Here is an 18,734-nt window from a genome sequence, read left to right as displayed (position 1 = left end):
TTGCCTGGCCGCGGGTTCTGTGTCTTAGCAGGGTATTGGCGGAAGTAATGTTCGCCCCTGTTAGAGGTGCCGGTGGATTTTCGTTCGTCTCATGGCGGTCACATCCGTTCTTGGCTGTTCGGCCGTCCCTAGTCGTAATCTGCTGCGGCAGTGACGCTCTCCGTACCGCTTCTTCGCAGCGCCGGGCGGAGGCTCTACGTCCCTCAGCTTCACGGGGTGGCGGTGATGGCTGAGCCCCGACTCGCGGTGCGGAGGAAGAGCTGCCCCGCTTCTGTCCGCAAGCGGAGCCGGGCCTCGGTGCAACCTAGCGCCGTTTGCTCACCGGTGGCTCGTAAGAGATTGAGCTCCGCAGAAGGGCCCCCGGCGGAGATCTCGGTACGGGGGTGGCAGGGTGCAGGCGGGCGTATCGAGGTGGAGGGAACACCACCTGGGAGGATGGCTTGGCCCAGCCTCAGCCTGTGTGGTGTCTATCAGGGAGTGCCTTACTTTATATGAGAGGGAATGTAGTTTGACTTTAGCCGGCATCATGCCTACTTGTAGGTTAAGCTTCACTCGCTGCAAGTTCACTTAGAAGTGAAGCTAGGTTTTCCTCATAACATCAGAAAATCATATACGTTTCTTCTGAAGTTGGAAAAGGCTTAAATGGTTTGCATCTCGTATGTGTTGTGCAAGATGTGCTGCCTTCCTTGGTGTTACTTTGGAGTACTAATACTTTTTATTTTTTTACAGTGTGATAATGATAGCGAAGAAGATATGTTTGGTGACTATGACAGCCTTTGTGGAAATGATTCTTTGCTAGCTCAAGTTGATGATATAGAGCACAAATACCTGCAGGATGAAAAGCTGGTTATTAAAGCACCTGGAGAAATCATACCTGGGAATCTTCAGCCAGGACTTCCACAGAAGAAACAAGATAATTTTTCTATTCCAGAAAATACGGTTATCCTTAAAGCTGACAAGGAGGATGTTTCCCAAGTGGGTGAAAGGGATGTAGTGGATAACAATCAAGAGCAGACTGACTCTATTTTAGATGAATTGCCATCATCACAACTTTTGTATTTTGAGAAAATGGATGAACTATCTTTTGCTTCTAGAATATCTCCAGCCTCAGAAGGGAGGAACAGATGTGTGAATTCTTCCTTAGAGAAAATCAGGAATACATCATCTTTTTGTCATGATGCTGAACACAGAAACAGACCTACTGACTCTTCCTCAGACTCCAAGAGTGATTTATTTAAAACTGAAAGTCTTAAAGAGCATCTAAAAAGTGCTATGACTGGAAATGCCAAAGCCCAGACTCTGCAGGTCTCTAAAACCAAGCAGCTTCAAGAAGCTGTTTTATCTGAAGAGATTTGTGTTGCTAGAAAAACTATTGCATCTTCTTCTGTTGATATAGGCCCTTTCTATGGATTACCTAGCAAAGTTAAAGATCTGTTCAGGCAATTTCGAGGGATTGAGATGCTTTATGGTAATGTAACTAATTGTTGAGAAAGAAATACTAGTGAAGAGTTGCCCGTTTTACCCATTAACACTGTAAAAATATTTAAGTTAAGGTACTATTTAATGTAAACCATGTTGGAAAGTGTTTGTTTTATTAAGTGGTTATTTTGGGTGTTTAGGTGGGTAGGAAAGTTTGATACAGTCTATAGAATACTTTAGAAGGCTCAATCACTAACAGCTTTTAGTGTTCTGTTGAAGAAGAACTCAAACACTGGACTTAAAGTAGTCTATAGGAAGCATAGGCATTTTTTTATATTGATTAATGTGCTTCTGGGGCTGCTAATACTTCTTTCTTAATTTTGCAGATTGGCAGCATGATTGCTTAATGTTAGAATCTCTACAACAAAGAAGGAATTTAATATATTCATTGCCAACTAGTGGTGGAAAAACACTTGTAGCTGAAATAATAATTCTACAAGAATTACTCTGCAGACAGAAAGATGTTCTGATGATCCTGCCATATGTTGCCATTGTCCAGGAAAAGGTCTGGATACAGTGTTTCTAATAGTGCTTATATTCTCTTCTATGCCTTCCTACTTGGCTGGTTTTAACACTAATTTTAGCAAGCTGCATGACTTTTATAAAGATATTCTTTCCTCCTAAATGCTGCTCACAGGGTCAGTAATTTTGTTGTAAAACAGACTTACAAAGGCGAGGATGCTGAGCCAGAAAATAAAGCATGCTGAATTTTGAAATAATAGCTTGTTACAATGTTATGTGTAGTTCTGCAGTTATCCTCTTGGCATAAAGGAAAAGTTAATTTAGAGAATAGATGCAACTCAAGCTTGATAATATTTGTAAACATTTCAGCTTTGCAGGTGGAAAAGGTGGTCATAGCTAATATGTTTTCACTAATCCAAGCAGTTGATTACTGTGTGGGTTGGTTATATGCACGTTGAGTTCTTCAGGCAGCTCAGTCAGAGTTTGCTCTCTGATTGATTTTTTTGTTTGTTTGTTTAAATTTCTTTAAACAGGTTAGGGGTTTATCAAGTTTTGGGATAGAATTGGGTTTCCTGGTTGAAGAATATGCAGGAAGTAAAGGAAGATTTCCACCAATCAAGAGGAGAATAAAAAAGTCTCTTTATATTGCTACTATAGAAAAAGGACATGCTCTAGTGAATTCTTTAATTGAAACAGAAAGAATTGATGACCTCGGTCTCATTGTAGTAGATGAGGTATGCTACAAGACTTACTAAGATTTATAATATGCAAACTTTAATCTTTATAATATACCATTATTAGCAAAGAGCATTTTTTGATTACTTGGTTTTGCTTTGGGTGTTCATCATCACTACTTGTCTGCATTGGTACGTAAACATGTAATATTGAAAGTTATTTTTCTTTAACTGAAGCATTTGTTGCTGTATCAGGACAACGGATTCTGTATTGAGAGATCTACTGTTAGTGATGAATTACTGATAGGTACTTGTCAATTAGACATTTCTAATTGATTAGAAACATAGATAATCATGGAGAATGTATTGTATGAATCCCACAACTGGACTCTTAAATGTCGAAAACGTGACTGGTACTAATAATGACTTAATGAAGTAATATTTGACTAGGAGAATTGCCCCTTATTCTGCTCTTAAGTGGTTCAGCCAAGTTGTGCTGCTAAGGGTTGCATCACATGTATAACATCTAACAGAGATGTTTAATTCATGGAATACTTCATCCTAACTGAGTTTACTTCAGTAGCTTCAAAACAGAAGACAGTTTAAGGATTAACTTGTTTTTCTGGAAGTAGCTGACTGCTAGAAATCTTTTTATATTAACTTCCACTGTAAGCATTCCTTAAAACAGTTTGCTTGAGGCTGGTGAGCCCGAAGATCTCTATGCTGACTGTTTAGTATCAGGAATTAAGTGTATCACTAATGGTCTAATTAAATGGGAGGTAAATCTTGTTTTCTGTGTTTGCCCTTGGGTCTGGTTTTCCGTGATGATTAAATGTTGTTTCAGTGAGGCTATACTTGTGGAAGGAGCTTGGCAGTCAGAACTTGCCAGAGGGATATAATGAGGAAGTCCATGATAATCCCTCTGTAATAGGCAATCCTGTAATATTTATTTAGGACTTCAAAAAAATGTTGTGCGTTTTAGAAATACTCTTAACTCAGTAACATTCTTGCATTTTCTCTTTCCTTTCTGTGCACAGTTGCATATGCTCGGTGAGGGAAGTCGTGGAGCAACACTGGAAATGACTCTTGCAAAAGTTCTTTATGCTAGTAGTAAGTCACGGCTGCAGTTAAAATATTGTAGCGATGGCATCTTTAGAGAGATATACTTTGTCTTTCAGGATTTGTGGTGTTCTGGCTGCTTTTGAAAAACTAGGAATGACTCCATGCAGTAACAGTTGACCCTGTAATGGTGGACCAGGTGTTTCTGAAGCTTTTTGATACTTCTCTGGGAAACCCTGAGGGTTGACAAATGCCTTCCATTTCTTTGTAGGAGTATCTTAGCCATTTCAGTTAAAAGCTTCCATAGGAAAGGTTCCTTTTTTATGTGTACATCTCGACTAGTATTTCTTAGTTATATCCCACTTCAGACTTGCTACTTTGGCATTTAAGAAGACTAACAATAAAGAAGCAGGCTTTTGAATTCAGTATTGAGCAGAAGTGTTTAAAATTGTGAGCATGGCAATAATAAATTCATGTCAACTTCTGTTTTACAGAAAACACTCAAATCATTGGAATGAGTGCAACCTTAAATAATGTTGGAGACCTGCAGAAGTTCCTGCAAGCGGAGTACTATACTAATAATTTTAGACCGGTCTGTATACAAGATACCATAAACTAGTAAAGATATTTGAAATTAAAATTATAGCATGTCTATTTAGGATTGTATCACAGCTTTACGCTTAATTTCACAGTGTAATATAATGCCTGCTAATGCTTGCAGTTGTACTAATATCAATGCACTTTTAAATGCACAAATGCAGGTACCTTTATATCATGTTAAGCCCCTTGTGTCAGTTTAACTAAACCAATTCCTAAATTGTAACTACTTTGATAAATCATTATAGTTCATTTGATAGAACTAGAATTTGTACTACTGGTGGTTGAACACTGCCATGACAGTGGTTTATGAATAGTTCATGGGAAACAACATTTCTTGTATTCTTCATTATAATCAGATGTTTTCTCAGGGCAGGCAATTAAAACAATGAACTCTAAAAAATTCTTGATGGGTGGAGGGTGTTCTTGTGTGCACGCGCATATGTGTGTATATGAAATGTGATCCTTAGAAAAGACATCAGTAATAGCTTAACCTTTAGAGAAGGCTTAACTGAAGTTTTTGTTCATGGCTTTTCTCTCCCTAGGTAGAATTAAAAGAATACATAAAGATACGAGACACCATTTATGCAGTTGACAGCAAAACAGAAAATGGCTTTACTTTTTCACGTCTCCTTAATTTCAAGGTAAACCTGAAGTGCTTATAGTTTCTTTGAAGTATAGTTATGAAATGTGCTATTTTACACAGATTTGTTTACAGATATTCTACAAAGAAATTATTTACATAAGATATTTCTTTTGTAATACATATGAGAAAGAAAATGTTAGGCTTTGTGGAGAAAAATTTCCTTTAAAATACTGAATACTTAACTTGATTTTCACTTCTTTACTGCTCTTTAAGGTAGAGGTTTCTTCAATATTTTGATATATGAAGAGGAATGGGTTTGAGTATTATATGTACCTAGTGCTTTATGGTTTTGGATAGATTTTCTCACCAGTTGATCTTTTGGACTTGACCTGATACTGAAAGAAGACATCTTTCAGGGTTTTTTTTGTTTGGGTTTTGTTTTCTTTTCCATTATTGTCTTTCATGAACTAATTTCAACCTTTAAATGAAAAATGCCTGTTATAGTAGACTGCCAGTAATAACACAAGTAACATCACTATGGTGTTGCTAAAAGAATTTGAAGTTTTGAGGAGAAAAAGCAAAGTGTTTGATTCTTATGTCTATGTATTCTTCAGTTCAGGGTAGATGTGTTAATAAACTATTTCAAGTGAGGATTTGGAGAACTTACCCCACAGTTTCTTGCATTTATGTTGTGTTAATGCAAATACGGCTTTCTAGCAAAGGTTGAGAGCAAGTATTGCATACTTAGTTTATGATTTAATTTCTAAGTTTGAATGTTTGTCAATATCCATTTATGATAGTATTCTAGTAATCTGGAGAAAGCAGATCCTGACCACATTATTGCACTGGTTACTGAAGTTATTCCTAAATATTCCTGCCTAATCTTTTGTCCCACCAAAAAGAACTGTGAAAATGTGGCTTCAATGGTATGCAAGTACCTCAAGAAGTAAGTATCTCTCATGGTTTTTAAAATTAGATATATGGAATAAATGGTCAGAGTATAACTTCACTAGTTTGCAGGTGACTTTCCCTGGTGATCAGAAGTAAATATTTTGAATACGGAATCATGTAAAGTTGCTAAGTGCATAAATGATAGCAAACTGCTCAAGGCTTATTAAACAAATGTTTTAACGAGCAAAGCCCCTTATTTACAAAACAAAAACAACTAGTTAATAAAATGGTTATTAGAGAGCAAATAAAAACCGAAAAGCATACTACACTAATCTAACCTTGTGCCCCTTTGGCACTGGTCTCTACAGGCTTAGAGAACTAACATTTTCTCTATAGCTGGGTATATATATAAGTTGTAAAATCTAAACCAGGCTTTGTTAGTAAAGAAAGTAAGACTCACATATGGTATCATTTAATTGTGATTTGGTCAACTCATGATAGTCTAGCCGAGTTAAATTTTATGTAGGAACAAATTATCTTCAAATAAATAATAACTCTCCCTCACTATTAAAGTTGAAACCATTTTGATGTATCTGTAACATCCACTACAAGCTGATACTGGCCCTGTTTCCTTCAGTGCACTTGATGCTCACATCCAGTCAGAATTTAATCACTTCTGTACCTGTGCTTACAAACAAGAAAAGAGTTCTGTTGTGACTTAATCACTCTCCTGTGTCTTGCTATTTCAAAATTACTGAGAATAACTATTTCTCTGACATAGGTGTTAGAGGAATGGATAATGAACAGAAATAGACAGTAAGCATGTCTCTTGATTTTATTTTTTAATTTTATTTTCTAAGTAGTTAATGATTGATCTGAAAAAATAGGTAGTTAATGATTGATCTGAAAAAATAGGTAAGTCTAAGTAAATGCTTTTCCTCCTCCAAGAGAATTTAGAGCTCACAGGGAGAAAGAGAAACAAGATCTCATCAAGAACCTAAAGTATATTGGAAATGGAAGTGTCTGTCCTGTTCTGAAGCAAACAATTCCTTTTGGTATTGCCTATCACCATAGTGGCCTTACAAACGATGAAAGAAAAATTATCGAGGAAGCATATTCTGCAGGTGTCCTGTGTCTGCTTGCTTGCACAGCTACCTTAGCTGCTGGAGTCAACCTGCCAGCCAGAAGGTTAGTAACTGAAATGTATTTCATTGTTGCATTGATTTTTCTTGCTTTATAAAAAGGTTTCTTTAGTAAGTTGGAAATATTGATGCTATTTAAAGTGTGTTCTGCTTTTACTAACAAGTTAGATGCATAGGGGATTTAGTGTTCAACTTGGGACACAAGACTGCAAAGCTTTTACACAGGAAAATGTGAATCAGTATCAAGTTGCTCAGAATGCATAGCTGAAGGGCACTTACATAAATGAATTAAGAAAACGTGAAGAAATCAAGGATATGCTTCAGTATTTTATAATGTTATCCAGAAGAGTAAGGAATTCATGGTGGTTTCTTGGGTATTGTCCTAAGAACAATGTTTAATTTGTGACATTTTTCTAAGGAGATACAGTTTGAATATGTTTTAACACAAAAAATATTTAATATTTTCTTACCAAGTGCTGAAGACATGGCTGCTGTACTCTGACCAAAGACTGTTTATTAAGAATTCATATTTGTGTGCGTGTATGTTGGAATGATGCACTTGAGGGGAGGCAGAAAATTAATACAGACAAGTATTGTCTTACTAGCGTAACTGTTGTATGATCAGTGTAGCTTATGTTTTGTGTAGGGTTTATTTCATATCTCAGTGGTTTTCATCTTAAACTCAGGGCTTTGAGTAAAGACTAGTTCCAAAGGTTCTGCAAGACATAATAAACATGGCTTGTTTTTCAGTAAATCTTAAATTGTTAAAGAGTTTTCTGTTCAAACAAGTGCATTTGGTTTTAATTATTTATTAAGCAAGGGGCATATATAAAGAATGTATTTAAAATTTTACTGCTACTTAGTAATTCTAATATAAAGCATAACTTATTGAAGACTTCTTCACAGGGTTATTCTCAGAGCTCCTTATGTTGCTAATGACTTCCTGAAGAAGAACCAGTATAAACAAATGATTGGCAGAGCTGGGCGAGCTGGTATTGACAGTGCTGGAGAAAGTATTCTCATAGTGCAAGAGAAAGACAAACACTTGGTAATTTTTATAAAGCTATTGATAATTTAAATTATTGGATTAAGCTGGTGGGATAAACAGGAGGAGCTGAAATGCCTAGCTCAGTTTTTTTTCACTTCTTAATGTTGCACGTATTCGACTTATGTAATAATACCTGTAACCTGCCTTTATGTGGTTTGTTTTCAGATGTGAACTGTAAACTTTTAGATGCCTATACTTATTTTCTTTAAAGCTGAATCATGCATATCAATATTTTTAAATGTGTGAAACTTGTGCATAAATCTTTTCTCTAAACTACTATATTTCTTGCTCTTTTTAGGTTCACGATTTAATTAACAGTCCTTTGGAGAATTGTTACAGCAATCTTCTGCTGGAGTTGACCAAGGGAATGCAGACTCTGTTATTGTCTTTGGTTGGATTGAAGGTATCAGTTAACTCTTCTGTGTGAGTAACTTAAGTGCTTGGGAATACAAAGAAAATCTTATCTGTTGATTCTTCAGGGAAAAAATAAAACATATTGGCTTACAAACTCAGAACAGCTTCTAGTTGGATAAAAAGAACAAAGATTTGATTAGTCTCAGATGTCATGTTACATAATTAATTGATAATTTCCTTATGTGTAAAAAACAAAGCTGCCTTATGATACATTATAGTATTAATAACATTTCCATTTCTGATACTTGATTCAAACTAGAAACAAATTAACATGATGCAGTAGGTAGAATAATAGAACAGATGGAGAGCAATCCATCAGGTCCATCATAAATTGTCTATCATTTTATTTGTTCCCATGTATTTCTATAGAAACACATTAACAGGATATCCAGTTGCTTCTGTAGAGTTTTTTTCATATAGCTTATAGAATGTGTAAAATGACACCTTTTAACATTCTAATCTCTTGCAAAACTGATGCAGATAGCTGTTACCTATGAAGAGGTCAACAATTTTATGTGCAGTACATTGCTGGGTGTTCAGAAGCAGCTGCTGTCTAAGGAGAGGAGCCTCTCAGAGATAATTAAAGATGGGCTAGAAAAATTAATGGAAAAAGGACTCCTAAAAGGAAGAATATATGAGAAAGACAACCATTCCAAATGTACACTAACAGTCACACCGCTGGGTAAAGCTACATATAAAGGTAAGACTTTTTTTCTATTCTTATTATAATCTTTATTTCAACAAACCCTTTCATATCAGCCTTATTTCAATTTAGTATGTTTTCCCATCTTCGGTCTGAAACTGTAATGAAAAGTAAGTTGTAGAGAGACAGATTTGATTGCTAAATAATGTGCTGGGCTGAACATGATGGGAATGAAATGTAGTAACATCGATCACAGTGGGAGTAAAACCAGAACTCTACCCCAAAAAAAGTGATTTAAAGATTTGATTTAGTGGTTGTACTCAAAATGCCTCACAACCTCATCTTTTAATTCATTGTTATGGACAGTTATTGTGAACAGGGGGATATCTTGACCTAGAGGGAAGCTTAGGAGGGAAAGGAAAGGTGACATGTAGACCAGCTGTAATAAAGAGGTGAGTATATCAGGAAGTTCTGTTTTCCTATCATAGCATAAAGATACAGGGTATGGAATGCCATTGGAATAGAGTGAGTCTCTGAAACAGATTCCTTCAGTCTACAAGATTTGGTCCAGGATTTCTTTAAAGCCAAGGCAATTCACAAACACTCCAAAACCACACCCTGAATGGACATAGGTGGAAATAGATGACTGTCTTTCATCAGTTCTTGTTTCACTGCTCAGGTTAGAGCAATTATTCAGGTTACAACTGTCCATCTTCAATTCAGATGGCATAACAAGCTGTTGTGGAAGATAAAGGAGATGTTGATTCTATGTTAAAGTCTATTACGTTAACTGTGTATGCCTGTTTAAAGTTGCAGTACATTGTGTGCTTATTATAGGGTCTATAGACTTGGCATACTGCAATCTTCTCTATAGAGAACTGAAGAAAGGTTTGGAAGGGCTGATTCTTGAGAGCAATCTTCATCTTCTGTACCTGACAACTCCGTATGATACGACTTCTAACTGTAGCCCAGATTGGATGATATACTTGAGACAGGTGAGAGTTTACTAGCAAATATGCATCGGGATGTGTAGTAATACTGATTATTAAATTTTAAGTAAGTTTATACACATAGGAAATGCAGATGGGGGGTAGCAATTTGATGAAAAGTTAAGATATGCTACTTTATTTTCACTCACAGGGCAGAAGTGCTGTCTTTTGTTGCATAAAAACCTAAGTTCTCTTCTGCATCTGTAATATTTGATCCTATTTGGGGGAAACAGTGGCAGAAACACATCTTTTGAGTTGCCAGTACTCCAAATCCTGATTCTAGCCTTGGGCCTAGCCTTGCCATCACTGGGGTCTGGTTAATCCTAAATCAGTGCTTTCATATGCACTAGTTAATATGTAACCACATCGTGGTAGACTGCAAGAAAGCCACTGTTAAATGCATCAAGAGCCATATTTACCTTGTAATGCTCTCTCGTTTAATCTGTAATTTTGGGAGCAAAATCCACTACAGAATGTTAGGTCTTGATCCTTGATGTAAGTCTAATGCTTAACTCCAGCCATGATTGTAACTGTTACGCTGTGACCAATACCTTCCTACAAACTACTTATGCTTATGTCAGCCTAGCAGCACAGCCCTTAACCTAGTCTTGCACACTCTGTAAGATCCTGCCATAGTTCAATTCCCCTCTTTATTGTAAAGTGCTGTATACTAAGGGTAGCACTAATACCTATTTAGTTTTGTTAAAATGTAGCATTCAGAGATTAACAGTTACAGATAATTCAGACAAGTAGGCAAAGAAGTTGCAGATCTGACTTTAGTGACTACTAGTCTAGTGACTCAAGTACTATATATGTTACAAAACATTATTTACTTCAAGTAGTACTTAGGTTTTCTATAATATTAAGAGAATTAAATATCTGAAAATTCTTTATAAAATCTTGTTTTAGTTCAACCAGCTAAGTGGAGCAGAGCAAAAAGTAGCAGATATTGTGGGAGTACCCGAAAGCTTTATTACAAAAAAAGCTTCTGGCCAAGCCATCAGAAAGGTAGGCTGGAGATTTCTCATACCTAATATCACAGTTAAGTCATTTCATTTGGTTATTTACAAATTCTAGATTATTTTCTGCTGGTGTTCTTTATTGCTATTGTACTTATTAAGTTTCTTTTAACCTCATTGGTTGATTTTCTTAGTGTTGTTTAATGTCATTGGGTATAATATAGTCATGTTTGAAAGACATGAAGGAGTAGAGGGGAAAAGAACTTCCTTGTAGCACTAACAGAGTATCTTGAATATGATACTGGCTCTGAATTCTGACTTGCTTTATTCCTAGAATGTGGACAGTGCTGTGGTAAACAGGCTCTACCTGTCATTTGTCCTTTACGCACTACTGAAAGAGACCAATATATGGAGCGTTTCAGAGAAATTTAATATGTCCCGGGGATATGTGCAAAATCTCCTTAATTCTGCTGCCTCATTCGCCTCCTGTGTTCTACGCTTCTGTGAGGTAGCGTGTTAATGAATTCTAATAAATTCTTTGGGATTTGCAAGACCTGGAGTCTTGTTCTCTTACATTAGAACTGAATGCAGGTGTTGTATTTCACCTTTCCTGTTCAAAGTTATTTTTCCTATTCAGAAAAGCATGCTCATACAGTGATATTTCTTACATTAAAAGTAAGCTTTATGTACAGAGAAAATATACAAAGTGTACCGTGCACTGACAGTTTTGCCTTTCTCTTGGAAATAAGGCCATCTGGTTGTGGAATGTCATCTCGGGAAAACAGCTCTGGGATGTTCAGCTGAAGAGTGCTGCTCTGCAGCTCTGAAAGGATAACTAGAAACAGCAATGCTTCCCCTGTCTGAAAGCCAAATATATGCTTGTTGCCATAGCAGAGCTCTTATTAGTCATACCCCCCAGTACAGAATTCAGGATTTGATTTTTAATTTTATTTATCTCTGCAGGAATTGGAAGAATTCTGGGTTTACAAAGCTTTGCTGACAGAACTTACCAAGCAGCTGACATACTGTGTTAAGACAGAACTCATCCCTCTGATGGAGGTAGCAGGTGTTCTAGAGGTTAGTAAACCTGGCTTTATGAGATTTTCCCAATATAAACTAGTATGCAATATGTTACTGTGCCTTATCTGGAAGACAAAGCTAGTTGGTTTTTTGAGAATTTGGCATAGTGCAGATATCCCACGACAGTCCTGGAGGCTGGGGGAAAAGTGGTCTGTTGAGGAAATGTGAGCTGGAGCCAAGGCTGTTTTTCTTCTGGCTGCTGCCACAGCCAACAGTGAAAAATCCTGTATTTGAACAATAATCTAGCTGTATACTCAGTTAGAAAACAGAGTCCAGGTTTCTTGTGGTAAAGGATTCTTGCGTAAAGAGGAACAATAATTTATGTATTTAGTTACATGACAAGATCCTCACAGAAATATGTGAAGTCCTTTTGGGAACTTGGGCTTTTACAATCACTTGCAGTGTTGCATATGTTCTAAGTAAGAAGCTTACTTGGTCTCTGAATCTAAGACTCCTATGAAAGTAGAAAATCTTTTTGGGCTTCAGGGCAAGGTTATAAATAATTACTGGACTCCTTTGCAAAATTACCTAACTAGCTTGTACTACCTGTTGTAGAATCAGTTTGTCAGCAGCCATTGAATTTAACAGTGAAGACTTAGAGCTTAATGGTGTCTTTTGTAATTGGATTTTCTGAATTAGGTGCAGGAGGCAAGTAGTCTTTTTGATGGCTCATTCCATAGGGGAATATTTCTGTGTAAGGGCTAAACCAGCCTCAACAGTGTGATTCTATGAAAATTTTATTTTAAAGATGACTCTTAAAAATTACTGCTATAATTAAAGTATTTCTGCACTGGAGTTAAAACTGTGCCACAGCTGATATATGTAGCAGATTAAATTGTCATCTTGAACAGACATTATTTGCTTAAATTTCCTTGGAGGAAATGATAAAATCAATCTTGAGGTTACTGTAGTGAAAGAGTTTTCTGCATGCTTACTTGTACAGTTTTCAAAGAGCAATCTAAAACCTTTTCATGGAGAAAGTTGTTAATGGGGAAGGATTCTGTGTCATCAGTCATGCTATGCATATAGCAGCCAAATAGGTCACAGAAAATATTTGCTGGCAATTAGTAGTTATTTTTGGTGAGATTAATGACACCTGGTTCACATCTGTGAACATGCATAGTCCTCAGTTACCCTGGAGGAAGATAATGTATTGTAAGCCATTACCTGTTAGATGCTGAAGAAACACATATGTCATCAAATAAATGTCTTTCTATTCCTTCTTGCCTCTAAAAGAGACAAGGGGGGGGACGGGGGATGGGGGGACGGGACAAAAGGTAATTGACCAGATGTGTGGAGGTGCAATAATTGCTCATCAAATGGGTATTATTTCATAACTCAGGATACGAAAGCCTTGGGTATACAAATTACTCCACTACTAGTGTAGAAATGCATTGTAATTTAAACTTTGTGAAGTTCTAGCAGTACTTGTTTTGCAAAGGAAATGTTTGCCCAGAGGCCCTCTGTTAAGTAAATACTGCATGGCTACCTTACATAACAGCGGGATCAAGCCAAGTCAAGAGAAGCAGGTAGTGCACAAACCCTTATACTGGTGATAATCAAGTTCTAGACAGTCTCTTCTGTGATGTGTATCTTTCTGGTATGTGTGAGATCACAGACATGACGTCACACAAAACTAGAGAAGTAAAAAAGATACTGTTAAACTAAAAGAAATAATTTATAAGCTTAAAACGGGGAAGCATAGTCTTCTGGAATTCTCTGAAAGCTCTGTTATGTGAAAATTCTGTGTGTGGGGGGAAAATATGGACAAAATCTTTCACTTGGACATCATCAAATAATGTGACAATCATTCCTGTCAGTGGTAGTGAATGCAGAGAACATGATAACAAAGAGAGGACGTTAGAGTCAGTATCATCTAGGCTCAGAGAAAATGGTGACAACTGGGTTCTGAAGAGCTGGATAAGATTTTATTGGGAGATAAATCTTAGCAGTAAAGCTGTATTTTGGGGAAGTACGATTCTCAGGGAGTATTCGTGTTCTTAGGAAAATAAATCAGAATTGGATTAATAAGCGGAGATTACATGTTTTAGGTTGGCACAGACTGGCACTTAATGGCAGTTATTATTGCCTATTCTAGTAAGCTAACGCAACTTTGAACTTGCAGGCACGAGCAAAACAGCTTTATAATGCAGGGTACAAAACTTTAGCACACTTGGCTAATGCAGATCCAGAAACTCTAGTCAAGATGATTGATCATTTGTCACGACGTCAAGCCAAACAAATTGTTTCATCTGCAAAGGTAAGTTAGAAACAAAGCTATAAAAACCTGCTTCAGAACTTCAGTATGTCGAAAGTGGGTGTTTGACATTAAAAGTGAAGGATTCAAATTACTAATAAAGGCATTAGTGGACATTTGTGATCCAAATAAGAATATGTATTAAGAACATTGAAATATTTTCTTGACAATATAATTTATCTAAGATGGTTAAGAGTAACAAATTGAGCAGTTGCTGACCTTCAAGCTTTTGGTAAAGTAAGGGAATGTCTAGAATAAATGGGTGGGTAGTGTGGAAAAAAACTATGCAGGCAATAACAAAGTCTTGGTTTATATATTCTCACAAAGTAAAAGTAATTTTAGATCATGGCTGTTTATAATTGTTGTAGGCTCCTTACTGCTTTTTTGTCGCTGTATGAGCCAAAAAAAAGGGATATGTGCAGATTCCTCATCAGTGCCAAATGCAGCAATCTAGCTTATTCTCATGCTCAGATATTAAACTGATGGAGTTTTCTCTAACTGGGAAAGTTAAGAATACTTGTATGTGTTATACTATGCATGCTACTGGGGAACTGTTAATATGCCAGCTGTCAGCAACAAACAGCTCAGGGTAGTGGATTAAATAGTTACTAATATCAGGGGTCCCTATATATCTGATGTAAAATGCTGTAGTAAGAAATTTTGTATAAAGCAAGAACTTGGTAACTTGGCAGGCACTACTTACAGATGTTTATTCCAGCGTGGAAAACAAATATCTGTTATAAATGCCTCTGCTAACAGTTCTAGACAAAGCTGTTCATATTCTGTTTTATTTAGCATATTAAGTGATGGCAGAACTGAGAAAACCAGCTGTGTGTACAGTATAAATTTTTGTGTTAGTGTATACCCGTATGAAAAACACTAAAAAGTAAAAAATGCTGGTGGTAGTACTTGTGAAAATGTTAGTCCTTTGAGGCAAAGGTACCGTAGTCCTGTGAGCAGCAGCAATACAGGTTTTTTACCAACTAGATGCAAGCTTGGAAAGAAACATTGGTGTTTTAACCTAACCTGTAGCTAATGCTTATATTCATTTTTTCAGGGGGCTTTTGTGTTCATTTTATTTTTTCCCATTATAGATGCTGCTGAGTGAAAAAGCTGAGGCTTTACAAGAAGAAGTTGAAGAACTCTTAAAGGTGCCTACAGATATCCCAGCAACCTACTGACCATAAAGAAAAATCATGAATGCAGAAATTGGCATATTTTAAAATTTTTAACTTTGCTATGTGAAGCTGCTATAATGATAATAAATATTTATATCTTTTGTATACCTCATTTTAGTGTGAGTTCAGAATGTGTCTTGGGAAGTTGACTTCATTTGGAGGTTTTGATTGAACATGTTGAGCAAGAGGCTAGAATCGGAAGATTCCTCTTAATTCATTCCTGGTTTTAGAAATAGCCCTTCGAGTGCTTTGAGGACTGGACTAACTGCCTGGTGTGTACTTCTGCTTAGAGATTGGGTTCATAGCTGGCTTAAATAATGTGTATATGTTGGATATTCCCTTTAGGACACATGTTTGAGTGAGCTCATCCAAAATTGCTATTTGCAGGAATTACTGTACTCTAGGTGTAACCTAATGGAAAGAGAGAGTGAGTTGCAACTCATGACAAAGTGGTCCCGGATTTGTGTAAGGAATTGTAAATGACGCCTAGCTTAAGCCATGTTAAAAGATGCCAATGTTGAATTCACATTCAGTCTCTGGCAGTTCCCAAGAGAGAATTCTCAGGATGTTTCTGTCACAGTTTTCCAAACAAAGCTAATGGTTTTTTTTTGAATATTTTTTAATTTCATGCCTAAATGTGAAGACTAAAAGACAAAGGCTTGAAATTGATTTTTGAGAAGCCATATCAAGAGACCACTCAGTGGATAAAGAACTGGCTGGATGGCCACATGCAAAGAGTTGTGGTCAATGGCTCAATGTCCAGATGGAAACCAGTAACGAGTGGTGTCCCTCGGGGATCGCTGTTGGGACCGGTCTTGTTTAACATCTTTGTTGGTGACATGGACACTGGGATCGAGTGCACCCTCAGCGAGTTTGCCAATGTCATCAAGCTGTGTGGTTCGGTTGATAGGCTGGAGGGAAGGAATGCCATCCAGAGGGACCTGGACACACTTGTGAGGTAGGCTGATGCCAACCTCATAAAGTTTGCTACCTTGCCAAGTGCAAGGTCCTACACCTGGGTCGGAGCAATCTGAGGCACAGCTACAGGTTGGGCAGAGAAGAGATTCAGAGCAGCCCTGCGGAGAAGGACTTGGGGGTGTTGGTTGATGAGAAAATGAACATGAGCCGGCTTCAGTGTGTGCTCACAGCCCAGAAAGCCAACCGTATGCTGGGCTGCATCAAGAGAAGCGTGAGAGCAGGTCGAAGGAGGTGATCCTGCCCCTCTACTCTGCTCTTGTGAGACCTCACTTGGAGTATTGTGTGCAGTTCTGGTGTCCTCAACATCAAAAGGACATGGAACTGTTGGAACAAGTCCAGAGGAGGGCCATGAGGATGATCAGGGGACTGGAGCACCTCCTGTATGAAGACAGGCTGAGAAAGTTGGGGCTGTTCAGCCTGGAGAAGAGAAGGCTGTGTGGAGACCTCATAGCAGCCTTCCAGTATCTGAAGGGGGCCTATAGGGATGCTGAGGAGGGACTCTTCATTAGGGACTGTAGTGACAGGACAAGGGGTAATGGGTTCAAACTTAAACAGGGGAAGTTTAGATTGGGTATAAGGAAGAAATTCTTTATTGTGAGGGTGGTGAGGCCCTGGGATGGTTTGCCCAGGGAAGTTGTGAATGCTCCATCCCTGGCAGTTTTCAAGGCCAGATTGGACAGGGCCTTGGGTGACACGGTTTTGTGTGAGGTGTCCCTGCCTATGGGGGTCCTTTCCAACCATAACTATTCTATGATTTTAAGTTCTGAGACTCCATAGGCATGTATCAGTCACATTAGTTAGAATTTTAGAAGGTACCTGAACCAGTTTTGCTCTAGCATAAAGCTCGGCTTTGTGAAAGTCATTTTGAAGATGCTTGAAGCTTCCTTAATTGTGATACAGGGAATTCCTTTTCAAAGCTGTTCTGTAGTACGTAACAATGCTAGAGCCCTGCATGTTAAGAACAACTAGAAAGCTGTGATAGACTGCTGAGTTAAATCATGGTAGCCAGCACCCTGGCAGAATTAAATACGGCATTTCTGTGTAAATTTGGGGGTCCCTTCTCAGTAAAGAAAAAGATAAACCTTAGTTAAACTGTCTTTTTTTTACTCAATTTATGGTTGTGTTGTATTTTACTGCTTGTTTTGTTGTGGCATTAGAGAAATCATAAGTAGCAATTGAATGGATTTTTATAAGCCTTCTTTAGCAGAATCATGTCTCTAAGACCATAATTATGATACTTTACAGAGGCTTTTACAAAGTTTGGATAAGTGAGATACTTGAATGCATTTATTGTTAAACCGGGTTAAGAACTTAAAACCAGCACTTTTTAGAGGCAGGATGATTCATTTGCCTTGCTAGATTCAGTGCCTGCAGGGGAATCCTGGTGCTGATATTGAAGTGCCTGAGGCAGAAATGGTTTTGGAAACATGAGAACATGTTCAGCTGGCTCTAACAGCAAGGTATTATTTGCCCTCAAGTGCAGAAGCAGTATTTGCCATGACTTGAGGTTATTTACGCCTTCCCCTTTTAATCAAGATAGATACATATTTTTGACCAAATGATGAATAATGAGAATTTCTCTATTGGTTTATTTGCATTATTGTCAAAAGACAGATGATGCCCACTCCAGTGTGAGTATGTATCTAAGCAGTTGATGCACGTAGGAAAATTTCAGTGATGCCTGTAAAGCCCAACCAGTTGCTGTAAAGATTTACTGGTGCTCAATGTGAGTGTTTTTCCAAAGACTGAAACACTTGCATGGATCTGGGGGGTGAGGGGGAACCCACAGCAAATTACTCTAAAATTATTTACTCTGAGTACTGAGTTATTACAATAACTTATGTAAATAGTTCATTCATTGCTACATTAATTACAGGAGTTTCACAATACTTCCCATGATATTCGTACTTGCATGCTAATTTTAAAGTGTATGGGTTTAGTTTTATATTGTAGAGGGGAACAGGAGGAAAAATTGTTTCTGGCAGCTGTCCATTGCTGGTTGTCAGTTGCCTATCCTCACACTTGGACATCACTGTAACTACCAGCACTGTAGCAAGACTAGGTTTTGGTGCAATGCATGTTTAGGAATGAAGTCAAGTATTCCCTACAAACGGTAGATTCCCTTTGAAATGGTAGCAAAAGCTGGTTTGAAACAAGTAGGTGGCTTCAGGTCTGTGTGATGCTGGTCTGGAAAGAGGGAGTGGATGACATTTGTTGTCTCTGCTGCTCTGTTTTACAGGCTGTGCTTTGCCAGATGGATGAGTGCAACTCCTCCAATGCTTTTCTTTGACCTTTAAT

At 37.6% G+C, this 18,734-nt stretch overlaps 1 protein-coding gene across 3 annotated transcripts; it reads left to right on the top strand.

Moving 5' to 3' along the window:
• The first annotated feature begins 109 nt into the window (after positions 1-109).
• HELQ (helicase, POLQ like) lies at positions 110-15,570 on the top strand. 3 transcript variants are annotated; one of them, XM_062602840.1, is made up of 18 exons: positions 110-375; positions 730-1,468; positions 1,806-1,984; positions 2,475-2,675; positions 3,653-3,725; positions 4,169-4,266; positions 4,817-4,915; positions 5,658-5,803; positions 6,697-6,936; positions 7,797-7,938; positions 8,237-8,341; positions 8,833-9,052; positions 9,833-9,990; positions 10,894-10,992; positions 11,278-11,451; positions 11,907-12,020; positions 14,149-14,283; positions 15,375-15,570. In XM_062602840.1, exons 1-18 carry the CDS (start codon positions 226-228, stop codon positions 15,459-15,461), a joined length of 3,159 nt encoding a protein of 1,052 aa, XP_062458824.1. In that variant the 5' UTR covers positions 110-225; the 3' UTR covers positions 15,462-15,570. The 3 variants fall into 3 exon arrangements, with proteins under 3 accessions (XP_062458824.1, XP_062458825.1, XP_062458826.1); XM_062602841.1 differs by lacking the exons at positions 110-375; positions 1,806-1,984 and having other exon boundaries at positions 1,258-1,468; XM_062602842.1 differs by lacking the exons at positions 110-375; positions 730-1,468; positions 1,806-1,984; positions 2,475-2,675 and adding an exon at positions 3,464-3,521.
• The last annotated feature ends 3,164 nt before the right edge of the window (positions 15,571-18,734 follow it).

Source organism: Pezoporus occidentalis, unplaced genomic scaffold (assembly GCF_034315485.1).
Source record: "Pezoporus occidentalis ecotype Australia unplaced genomic scaffold, CSIRO_AGI_Poc_V1 ctg79, whole genome shotgun sequence".
In the NCBI taxonomy this organism is placed as follows: Eukaryota; Metazoa; Chordata; class Aves; order Psittaciformes; family Psittacidae; genus Pezoporus; species Pezoporus occidentalis.
This window is presented reverse-complemented; position numbering and strand designations above follow the sequence as displayed.

Coding starts and splice junctions, on each gene's coding strand:
- HELQ (XM_062602840.1), top strand. CDS start 226: ATGGCTGAGCCCCGACTCGCGGTGCGGAGGAAGAGCTGCCCCGCTTCT. Junction 4,916..5,657: donor CACGTCTCCTTAATTTCAAG/GTAAACCTGAAG, acceptor CATTTATGATAG/TATTCTAGTAATCTGGAGAA. Junction 14,284..15,374: donor AAATTGTTTCATCTGCAAAG/GTAAGTTAGAAA, acceptor TTCCCATTATAG/ATGCTGCTGAGTGAAAAAGC.